We start from the raw sequence: 12,166 nt of genomic DNA, 5'->3' as shown, positions 1-12,166 counted from the left end.
ACAACTGCAATCCTTCTAACCCAGTTTTTAGGGTATTATCAGACACTTGAGAAATGTACAGCTGTGGTTTCATGCATTGAAGTACAGTGTCATGAAAGGTCATGCAATGCCCTAATTATTATATCTTTCTGTACTATTAATTACAAACAATCTTGAAACTACTTACCTCCTAGTGTTTGATAAGTATAAACAACATACTTTGGTTTGTTTTTTTCCTGACAGATGAGGGCTTCTCGGCATGCACCAATCAACTCATTTTCCATGTGACATTTTTTAATTTTCACTTGAAACACATCTTTCCAAGGAAGGAGATTAGCATCTTCAATTACTAAAGAGCCCTTTGTTTTATGAAAGTATGGTGGCCCGTTTGGCTCATTCTTCAAAGACAGTTATGGTGCAGGAAAAGGAATTGCATTTAAATGGTAAACTAGATACTGGTGTAAAGGGGTTAAATAATGGGCTTTGGCATGGGATATTGTATAAAGTATAATAATTAACATCATTCATCCCTCACCTGAATGCATATACGACGTACGAAATACAATTTTTTATTGCTTTATAAAGTATTTGAATTTCATGCAAAGGGAGAAAAGGGGTTAATATTGTCATACAAAGGGTTAAAAGAGGCATTTAGCACTTCTACATTAATGAAATCATTAAGATACCCTGGTTTGGTTTTCTTCCCTGCTTCAAAATCAACTTTGTAGCATTATTCGAAAAATATCTCAAAATCCCCATTTTTTACCATTTTCTCAAAATTTGAAACAGGAGGGCTTAATACCGTAACGCTAATATATTTGTAAAGTTTCTTGATAATAAAAACTTCCTATATAGTCCCTCTAAAATATGAGTCAGTTTTCTTTTTTAAATCTCTTTGCATTTTTGGATATCAACCCTTTTACGACAAGGGTACCCCCATTTTCACTTCCCCTTCAACCTCGTGACCTTTTGACCTCTGATGACGTCATCGGTGACGTCGTCAAAATTTGCATACCACCATTTTGTAGCCTGGCCCAAGACCTTTCTAACAATATCCAATACAATTAGTTTTATTAAGAATAAATATTTTTAAAAAGCATTTTTAGTTCACCTACCCCTAATTTTTGGCTCTAATCAAATCGGGATGCAAGTTCAGATTCGAGCCCATACCGTGAGTTCGCAAGAAGATCGGTCGAGTTAACAAGCCATTTCATGTGAGCAATGTATATACCTACCCAAAAACATATAAGAAAAAAGTATACCATGTTTGACCACCTCCTTCAGAATTTTGGGTCGATGGCTCTCCTACCATACTGTGACTGAACGTCATGGTGCGAATTGAGTTGTTTTAAGGGTGAAGTCGGATCAGGAATCATACACGCCCACATTTTATCCATCCAATGGCTGAACATCAGGTTGTGTACTCCGCCTCCAAACTCTCTGTGGTCCATATATTTGCATATGAGACAGATTCTTTTGGACTTTGAACTTTGAACTTTGAACTTTCATCTTTTACCTTTTGAACCTTTTGAACCTTTTGAACCTTTTAAACCTTTTAAACCTTTTAAACCTTTTAAACCTTTTAAACCTTTTAAACCTTTTAAACCTTTTAAACCTTTTAAACCTTGCCGATTCACGCCAAACGTGTCACCATCATGCCCAAAGTACATCCAGCTGGCACGATGGCTACGCGGGGAGCGACCTCAAGGCGCTCGTCCAAGGCCTTGTGCACAACTTCCGCACCACACCACCCAACGGCTCTTTTCAGAGCCACAACACCTTTCTTGAAAGTGTGATCGACCATTCACCGAACTCGCCACATGTCACGACCTTTTGTGTGTGTATTGTGTACACGGGTCAGAAAGAGACGCAGAGACGTGTTTTATGAAGCATTTTGTTTTGTTTTTAACAAAGACTGGGAAAAGATAAAGACCCAGAGAATTGATTTGATGAACTTGACAGGGGGCGCTGGGTGGATCGGGACGGGGCTTCAGGATGGTTCTGTGAAATATCGACATGTCTGAATTAGTTGGGCTCATATGTTGACGAGATGCAGGTATATGCATAGTTCAGTGTACGGTTTATAAATACTGCGAGCACTCTGTGTTTGGTTTCCGAATGAGCAAACTTCGTGCAAAGGAAGGACGAAGAGTCGTGCAATGTACGAGCTTTTCTAGACACGAGGCACTGGGTTTACAGGTAAACGGGGATGGTCAACGACGTGTGTCAATGTCAAATGGGGCAAGTTTCATTTCTTGGTCGGACATTGTTCCTGTACATTGGGGCACATGGGTCAATTAGAAAGTGATCTTAGAAATTAGTAATTTGTTAAATACAAAGTAATAATAGTCGTGATGACACACTTTGAGTGTTGCATATTTAACATTGCGTGTTGAGTCACGTGACTTGCCATTCTTTGGTCATTGTTTGATATAAATAAGTTATGAATGAATATGGAACCATTTTTGTTGGTCTTGTAAATAATTTGAACCTTGTGCTCTTGTTTATTAAGCTCTTTCACAAACCACTTCATCGATTAATATATATAAAGGTTATATCTATTATGTCTGCACGAAGTTTTTATGAACCATCGGATCAGCTCCTTTCAGGTGAACGAGGTGGGTGGCTCTGAAAAGAGCCGTTGTGGGTTTTGGGCAAGTGAGACGAGGAGGAACAAGAGAAACTTCACCTCGACTCTCTCGTCTTCTCTTCCTCTCACTTCTTTTTGAGCGTCGCCTTCTTGTTCTTCAACCCCTTGGTTGCAAGCTTGGACTTTGGTTTCGTCGTCTTGATCTTTCCCTTGGTCTTTGGCAGAACCTTCTTCACGTTTTTCTTCACCTTGGCAGGCGACTTACTGAATCGCTTCGAAGAAGCGGCGATAGATCTTTTCGGTTTCTTGGGAGAAACCTTCCGCACCACCTTCTTCACAGCTGGCTTTTTGGTCGCTTTCTTGGCCGCTTTAGACTTGATTGTGGTCTTCACAACTTTTCTGGGACTGGTGCTCTTCTTCACTTTCGCACTCTTCTCCTTGTTCAGTTTGAACGAGCCGGCAGCGCCCGTTCCCTTGGTCTGCACAAGATTTCCACTTGCAACGAGCCTCTTCACAGCCGAATTGATACGAACGGAATTCCGATGGAGATTGTAGCCATCTTCCCCCAGGGCCTTTTTCAAGGCGACAAGCGACATACCATTTCGCTCCTTGCTCGATCCCACCACCTTGATGATCTTTTCCGAAAGGGTGCCGTCAGTCTTCTTCGGGGTTTTGGAAGCGCCAGGTTTATTCTTCCCTCGCTTGACAGACGGGGGCGAAGTTGAAAGTTCTGCCGGAACGGGAGCAGTCTCCGACATTTCGCACCAACAAGAGTATGAGAGGCAACACCAAGTTCCAAAAAGAAGTTCAGCGTTGCACAAATAAAGTGTCACTTTGCCACGTCGCCTCTTATATTGACGGCACGAAGAAGCGGACGTGGTAGAAATCAACGGCAGCGTTCGGGAAACGATGGGGTCGTTCACCGTGTCCGTTTGTGTTTCCTGCGTCACTTTGAGCTTTGTTATTCACATGAACGATAACTCCATGCGCAATGCGAACAATCGTTTCAGGTACAAGGACATCCCGGCAAACGGAGATAAGCATCTTTTCAAATATCTGGACCTTTCGCCGCATTCCACGGCCCGACACGGCAGGTGAACGATCTGCTTGGACAGAACATTACTTACTCGAACACGTTCTCGGGCTTCACCCAAGGGGTTTCTGTGCTCAGAATAAGATTTTCACGACTAAAATATCTTCTTTGACCAGACATAAAGCTCACAGAGTTAATGGTGAAATGTGCACCTGTCTGCAGCCACCTTTGCAAGGCAATGAAACAAACATGAAAAAACTCCTTTTTGGAGGTTCGTGTCGAGGTCATCTCAGCATGGACCATCACAAATGTGAAGATACTTGGTTAGCACTTACCAACAGCACACAGGTGTAAGCAATGGTTGGAAAGTTTTTTTTTAAATCCAAACGCGAATAAAATCGTCGACCCGATTCTTGTGTCGTGCTTCGTGTGATGTTCTGTTTCCATCCAGGTTTTGTAAACGAACCTGTTGTGATATCTCATTTACATTTACGTGACTGGTTCAATTAATCCCCTGTCGTCCAAGAGAGGTGCAAGGGCTTCCATGCAGCATCTTCAAATATCTTCGACGCGTTAATTTAAGCTTTACTTTAACGGTTAAAGTAAAGCTTCGTAATAATAGCGAAAGGTTCTGCTGTTTACTGGTTGAACGTCACGATAATTTATTGTGTTTCAACCTTAATGAAATGACATTGATAATTATCCATTATAATGGACGGTGGTTCATCGAGGTTAATGTCCGCCAAAAAGGGCCGTTTTAGTTTTCTTTAAATCCAAACTGTCGTGAAAATATCGATCCTACGATTACTTGAGACCTTTGAAGCGTATTTATAACTTCGGGGTCGTTTGCGTTTGTTGTAAATTTTGACAAAGTTCTGCAGTTGTGTTCAGAATGAAATCGCCATATATTATTGCCGAAGTTAAACCTCATTTGACAAGATTCTGTGTTTCTTTGAGAGAAAACGAAGGGACCCGCAAGAGCGAGTGCAGTTGAACATTGTCAATACCTAAGGAGAACGTGCGCATGCGCAACAAGAGAGGTGAAAAGGAAAAGAGCACACGCGCGGACGTGGTAGAAATCATCAAGGAAGCACGGTTTCACTTCGAGAAAGAAATGTATGAGGCAAAGTGCAAAGGTTAAAGAACAAATAGTCACATCGAGCTCTCCACCAATATAAAGCATCAGTTCAACCACCATCCAAATCGAGACGCGAACGTTCGTGGTTTTGCTCATTTGGGTTGAGAATCAAACGGTGGTGTCATGTCTGGACGTGGTAAAGGTGGAAAGGGTCTCGGCAAAGGAGGTGCGAAACGTCATCGCAAGGTACTGCGTGATAACATCCAGGGAATCACAAAGCCTGCTATTCGTCGCCTTGCTCGTCGTGGTGGGGTAAAGCGCATCTCGGGTCTCATCTACGAGGAAACCCGTGGAGTTCTCAAGGTGTTCCTGGAAAATGTTATCCGCGATGCTGTTACCTACACGGAGCATGCCAAGCGAAAGACCGTTACTGCCATGGATGTGGTGTACGCTTTGAAGCGCCAGGGCCGCACACTCTACGGTTTCGGTGGTTAAACATTTTGGGGGTGGTGTTCAACAACAAAACGGCTCTTTTCAGAGCCACCACCTCGTTCATGAAAGAGCTTCAGGCGTCACGCCAATAACTATGTATTGTTTGGTAACAAAAATGCAATGCAGATAGTGGGGTTTATTTCGCTTTGGTTTTCATGAGATGAAGCTGAAGGGGTCAAATAATACACGTGGTTAAAAATAAAATGGAAAAGTTGCGGTGGGAACTGGTTTTGTTAAGGTTGTGTCGATAACCGAGGGGCAGATTATGTGTAACAAATGTTAATTTTCATCATTGTCCTCGACCATCCACAATTACCAACATTACTTGAGCTGTACTTTAATACTCGCCGAAACCCGTGGAACATCCACGGAAGAGAGGATGTGGTGTATGGATAGAGTGTACCATTATGGATGGCATAGGGGATTTGCTTGTCCGAGTAAGAGTTAGGAAGAAAGATGAGAATGAAGAGTGCATATATGAACAACGTATTTATTGCAATCTACTTAAATGACAACGCTACGATATACTTTTGAAAATATCACGCACCGTCTCGAAGTCAATGCCATCCTTTTATCTCTTCGTATACAACTCACTGATTTCTACCTTATCGTGAACAGGGTAAAGCCTACTTTGATAATCATGAACGGTAGCAGATGCAGGAGTTGGTGAAACGAAAGGTGGGGGGGGGGGGGGGGGGGGCTGATCATGACCTACCCGACGCCACATGGCCTACGCCATTTCATTTGTTGAGATCATGGCCACAACGGAAACACAACTGGATAGGTAGGGCCTAGGCCTACGCCTACGTTTCGTCACTCGGCGAAGTCCACTTTGTTTTAAGCTTTCAGAAGCTGAAGCCTTGTTATTTATTGCTTTATATGATACTGATGGGCTGCTGATCGGTTTCACTTCGTCGTAATCACAGTATATGGAATAAATTATGGTAAACCCACCTGATGAGGTTAGCGTACACCGCGATCGATGACACCAGCACAAATGGCAGAATGCATGCTCTGGATTGTCCACTCAGTGGACGGCTTGCTGTCGCCTTCAACTGTCCAATCAGCGGACGGCTTGCTGCGCCTTCACCCAGCAGACGCCAATACGATGGCGTCGTAAGATGGCGTCGTATCGGCCGTTAATCGGATGCTTTTGGGCCCCAACGTCGGCTAATTCAGATTTTTCGAGTATGGCTGTACGTGATAAACAAAGAGCGCGGTTCGTAGATCGTAAATCCATTAGTGCCGTGGGCATCGGGTCATTGAGTGCGGCGTAAAAGGGATAACAAAGTCGAGTCCTTACAGTATTATTATAAGAGATGAACTCACATCCCCCCCCCCCCCCCCTCCCTTTGCACGTTTCATGACAGATGAACTCGAAAAACTATCACTTGTCAGCCATGTGGAGGTTTCATTGAACGATCCTGAACCCTTTTCATTTGAGACACAGGCAGACGACACCGTATTGTTTCATCACGGATTCTTCTCGGGGTCTTCATTAAAAATATGGCAAAAGTGCTTCACAAAACGGATTTCCATTCGACAGACACACTGTGTGTTGGAAGAATCAGAGATACAACATTGTCTCAGAGTTGAGTTTAATCGTGATCGATCTCAGACAGCATCTAAAGAGAGAACCAGCAATCATAGTATTAGTGTTACTACAGGTACATTCAAGTGTATCTCGTGAAGCGAGCATGCAGCTCGCAATGCAGAATCCTTACCATTCTCCGGAAGCCCGGAGGTGCTATCGCGTCACATGGCACAGAACTACCTTCTGCGCTGAAAGGCAGTCTCTTTTATCGGAGCCGTGTAGCGGCAATAAGTTGAATAACATCAGGGTCGTAACTTCGGTGACAATTTCACCAGTGTATACACATTGTACACAAAAACATTGATACATTGTTGAGTTATGAGAAATGTCGATTACACTTTCAAGAAAGGTGTTGTGGCTCTGAAAAGAGCCGTTGGGTGTTGTGGGGTTAAGCACAAGACCTTGGACGAGCGGGTTAAGCTCGCTCCCCGCGGATACGTCGTGCCAGCTGGATGTCCTTGGGCATGATGGTGACACGTTTGGCGTGAATCGCGCACAAATTAGTGTCCTCAAACAGCCCAACGAGGTAGGCCTCGCTCGCCTCCTGCAGCGCCATCACTGCGGAGCTCTGGAATCGCAAATCGGTCTTGAAATCCTGTGCGATTTCACGGACGAGGCGCTGAAACGGCAGCTTGCGAATGAGCAGCTCCGTGGACTTTTGGTAGCGCCGGATCTCGCGCAGCGCCACAGTTCCTGGACGGTAACGATGCGGCTTTTTCACGCCACCGGTGGCTGGAGCACTTTTCCGTGCCGCCTTTGTCGCCAACTGCTTTCGGGGAGCTTTTCCACCTGTCGATTTACGGGCGGTTTGCTTCGTGCGAGCCATCGCGACCGGCAAAGATCAATATAAAACAACGCGACTAAAACAAGAAGAGAAATGCGCGGCCAGATTTTGTTTGCGCCGAGAGACGCTTCGGCTATTTGCTATTGGCTTCCAGGATTTGCTCGTTTGCTATTGGCTGCCTCAAAACCATTCCCATTCGCTGAGGAATTAAGCCCCACCTCACGCTCCATCCATTGGTCGAAACTTCATTCTCCCCTCTCCATTGGCTCAAATCTGAGCCCGATGTGATCCGCTCCGTGAGGGAAAGCTCCGTCCGCCTTCCCTTGCTCGTTTCTCCCACCAATATCTATCCTGAGCTCCGTTGGGCCTGCTCAGCGCTTCCGTTAACGTGAAGAAGCAAAAAGCAAATCCGTTTGTGTCCCGCAATATAAAAAAATCACTCACGAATCGATTTCAAAATTGGGTAGTTTGTCGAGGTGGGACGGAACTACATTTTAATTTTATCACAGTCGTTGTACGTTATTTGTAAATAAAACATTATTGCGATATTGCAGGAACCGCACATTTGTCAATAATTCGAGAAACAGAAAATGGACGTGACAAAAGCTTGCTTGAAAGACGAACGTGCAATTGCGCAAACCCCGCAGAATGGTAATTCCATCGCCGAACACAAGCAGGAGATTAAATTATTTTGTTTCCAGAGCTCCGATCTGATGGCGTTGCCGGCGACATTTTGACCTCCCTCGTCGGTCCGTTTGAGGACACGAGGAGAGCGTCATCCACCGTCCACAAAACTCGAAACCTACAAATGCCTTTTTGTGCATTTATCTGTCAGAATGGATTTGTACAGAACATGAGAGTAAAGAAGAGGGGAGATCAAACGGTAATAAGGCAAGGATCTTCCACTGAGTTGTTAATGTGTGGAGTGGTTCCTCCGGAAAGGTAGTGGCAGCAGAAACTACATTCGTCTAAATTGTAATGAGATAAGTACCCGGAAATAATGTAGATCGAGACGTCTAGGGATATTTGCAGAACTTCTTGGTCGCTTGAGCAAGGATGGGTCATTGTGAACACCATTGCGCATTGTTGGCTGTGGGGGAGAGGGGGGAAGGGGGTGGGGGGCAGGGAGGGAGGAGGAGAGGGGGAAGGGGGCAGGTGGGGGAGGGAAGGGGTCTTGCTCGTCAAGAGGTGGTGTCTGGTCGATGTGTTGTTTCTCACACAAGAACCGTCTTCAGAAAGAATAATTCCTCCCCCCCCCTCCCCCACCCCCACCCCCGGAAAGAATAAGTCCCCCTCTCTCCCACCCCCGCAAAGAAAATCTCCATCCTCCCCCACCCCCGGAAAGAAAATCTCCCCTCTCCCCCACCCCTGCAAAGAAAATCTCCCCCCCTCCCCCACCCCCGGAAAGAAAATCTCCCCCCTCCACCACCCCCCCGGAAAGAAACAACTGATATATAAAAAATTCTCATTTTTGATATAAATTGGTCTGGTGTTGATGAGGTGCAGTAATGACGGACCGAATGGACACCTGCTGGGTCAACTAAACTCCTTCCTTGGAGGGGGAGGGGGGGAGGATCCTCTTAGTCAGGTTCAGTATGTCCAGATTTAAAGTTTCGTTGGATTTTTTGGGGGATTTGGAAAACGATATATTTTTGGAAACTATATTGTATAGTCAGTCAGAAAACCAATGTTGCTATTTGCACAGACTCCTGTATGGCGGCCATCTTGGATTTTCAAAATTGCCGCCGTATAACTAATTTTTCCCAATATCGCAGCTTCTAAATAACATAGAGCTTTGATTCTAACGGCTAAACATACATTTTCAAGGGCCCCAAATCCAATGGTAACAAGTTCGATAAGCTAGACATGACCATAGAGCTCCTATGTGGCGGCCATCTTGGATTTTTCAAACTGGCCGCCGTAAAATTGATGTTTCTCAGGATCTCATCTTCTAAATAAGACGGAGCTTTGATTTTTCTAAATCCCAAAAACAATCCAACGAAATCTAAAATCTGGACATGCTGAACCTGACTGTGTTGACTGTAATGAGAAATACTATTCTACTGCGAGTGTTTTGCCCTTTGTGGGCCTTTGTGGCATACTGCCAAATAACACACAGATACTCCTAATGTTCATGAGAACTTAAAATCTGTTTACGGGTGGACAAGCTACTAAAGTAATAAGTTTGATCCCCAGGGTACAGCTGAGGAAAATAATTAGTTTACAGCGTGTGTTTTTGTATTATTTATATACTGAGCAATATACCTGATATTGTGGTGATGGTGGTAGTGTATTTGTAGCCTATTATACATCAATATGTCTGTGGTGGTGGTTGTATATATCGGTGACGGTTCCCTTTGCTTTGCTGTCTTTGCAGGTTCTACATGTCACATTATGAGTGAGATGCAACAAGATAGTGAAGGGGCGGGGCAAGCCCAGGAGTCCACGAACTGTAAGCAGTGCATTTTATGCAAGGCAGATGATGTCAAGAAAGGATCCTTGGTGTTAAACCCCAGAATAGATTCCTACCAACATTTATTGAAGACAATAGAAGAAAGGGCCAGTTTGCATGATGGCATCTACGTTCAAGTCCATAAACGACTCCAAAACAGCACAAAAGAAACACTCTCTACAGAGAAGGCAGTTTGGCATCGCACTTGTTACTCCAGTGCAACTAACAAGAGCGAGATACAACGTGCCAGAGACCGCCATGCGCATGCAGTAACAACTGGACACTATACTGCAAAAAAACGCGGACAGAAGAGAGGAAGCACAGAAATGGACGAGCCAGGCTCATCAACATCTGATGCAACATCCCCGTTCACACGCTCGTGTACAGTGCCACTGGATAAAGAGAAGTGTTTCTTCTGCCAAAAAGATGATGGCCAACTACTCCACCAAGTTAGGACTGAAAATGCTGGTCAAGAGCTTAGAGAGGCTGTAGAGAAGTCCCAAGATGCATTATTGAAAACACGATTCAACACATGTATCTCACCAGGTGATGCACACGCAATTGACCTTCGGTACCACAAATCTTGTTGGAGAAGACATGTGTTCCATGTAGTACGAGACAGACCTAGCGCAAACAGAAGCAGCGCAGACAAAGAACTATTGCTGCAACGGGCAAGTCTGATTGAGATGATCAACCTGATAGATGTCAAAACACAAAACCAAGCTTATCTCTCCATGGATGACATTGAAACCACTTATGTCAATATGATTGGCGCAGAACACTTGGAAAAGCATGTACCTACATCCAATAGAAAGTGGCTGAAAGAAAGAATCGTCACTGAGTTGCCAAGCATGACATCTGTTCTCCAAAAAGACCGAAGAAAATCGGCCATCCTCTACTGTCCAGATGCATGTGAGGAAAGCATGGTTCATTCTGCAATCACAAGTGATGGCGATGACGAGAACAACATGAAGACAATCTACAAAGCAGCACAAGTGATACGGAAGAGCATCGCAGAATTCATTAAGAAGGACCAGGAAGCAAATACCATACAGGTGTCCAGCGATATCAACGATGTTCCGGCTGAACTATACACCATGATCCGCTGGGTAATGGTAGGGCCTGTCGACAAGCTGGAAACTGAGAAGAGGACCAGTGTTGTTGATAGATCAACACTCACTGTGAGTCAGAACATCATGTATGGATTCAAATCCAACAGACAGGTGAAGTACAAACCAAGCAGCGAATCCGCAACATTCAGGCCACCCCATTCAAGAGAAAACCCCCAAGTCCTGGGATTGGCTCTGACTGTCCATCATGACACACGCAACAAAAAGCTGATGGGACTTCTCAATACACATGGCTACTGTGTTTCGATTGTCCGCGCCCTCCTCATGGAAACTGCTCTTGCCAATGCTGTCGTAGAAAACACCAGGCAGTTTGAAGGTCTGTACATGCCACCATTCCTGAAAAGGGGAGCCTTTGTGTTCTTTGCTGCAGACAACACGGACTTTGCCGAGGATACTCCTGACGGGAAAGGAACCACTCACGCAACGATTACTGCAGTGTACCAGAAGTCAGATGTCCCTGGAGAACCAGTTGCGCAACCTCTGATCATCGGTGATGCACAGAGTCTATCGGTCACTCCATACCATGTAGATGTGCTGCACTGTGACAAGCCGAAACCACAGCTTACAAAGAGAACAGAGGAGTTTGTCATCAACAAGGGGGTCTCCAGATCCTATCAACTGAAACAACTGGGATGGGTTGTTGCTTCTGCTCTATCCAGGATGAAAGCGAGGGAACACTCCAGCAAGATTCCAGGTTGGGCAGGATACAACTCGCTCTTGTCTGAACGCCAGTCCATGACTCGGGTTGGTGCCTTGCCACTACTTCCAGAGGTGGCGCATGAGTGGCCAACCCTACTGACCGTGATCATGCAAGCCAGTCAGCTAAGGATGTTGGCAGTTGGTGAAGATCATCCCACTGTAATTTCATTTGACATAGCCCTCTACAAGAAGGTGGTGCAACTGCTGGATGCAAGACCTGACTTGAAACGCACAGTCGTCCCCAGACTAGGTGAGCTGCATGTTGTCATGGCGGCTCTCCGAGCCCTCGGAGCCTCCATGGAGAACTCAGGCATTGATGATGCTTGGGTAGAAGC

At 45.0% G+C, this 12,166-nt stretch overlaps 4 protein-coding genes across 4 annotated transcripts in view; 2 read left to right on the top strand and 2 right to left on the bottom strand.

The window, feature by feature from the left end:
• The window catches only part of LOC144891756 (uncharacterized), a 97,640-nt gene extending 86,483 nt beyond the window's left edge, over positions 1–11,157 (top strand). The window contains exon 2 of the mRNA XM_078776033.1: positions 9,928–11,157. The gene's annotated coding sequence lies outside the window, so the exon portion shown is untranslated. The remainder of the gene's footprint in view (positions 1–9,927) is intronic.
• LOC137424833 (histone H1.1-like) lies at positions 2,695–3,327 on the bottom strand. Its single transcript, XM_068112693.2, has one exon. The coding sequence runs from the start codon at positions 3,325–3,327 to the stop codon at positions 2,695–2,697; it is 633 nt and encodes a 210-aa protein (XP_067968794.2).
• Positions 4,864–5,175, top strand: LOC137426168 (histone H4). Its single transcript, XM_068114857.2, has one exon. The coding sequence runs from the start codon at positions 4,864–4,866 to the stop codon at positions 5,173–5,175; it is 312 nt and encodes a 103-aa protein (XP_067970958.1).
• On the bottom strand, positions 6,772–7,592 carry LOC137426167 (histone H3). The gene has a single exon (XM_068114856.2). The coding sequence runs from the start codon at positions 7,590–7,592 to the stop codon at positions 7,182–7,184; it is 411 nt and encodes a 136-aa protein (XP_067970957.1). The 3' UTR covers positions 6,772–7,181.
• Positions 11,158–12,166: the final 1,009 nt, after the last annotated feature.

Source organism: Myxine glutinosa, chromosome 4, assembly GCF_964187855.1.
Source record: "Myxine glutinosa chromosome 4, kmMyxGlut1.1, whole genome shotgun sequence".
Taxonomy (NCBI): domain Eukaryota; kingdom Metazoa; phylum Chordata; class Myxini; order Myxiniformes; family Myxinidae; genus Myxine; species Myxine glutinosa.
The sequence above is the reverse complement of the archived record's forward strand: the minus strand, read 5'-3'. Positions and strand labels throughout refer to the sequence as shown.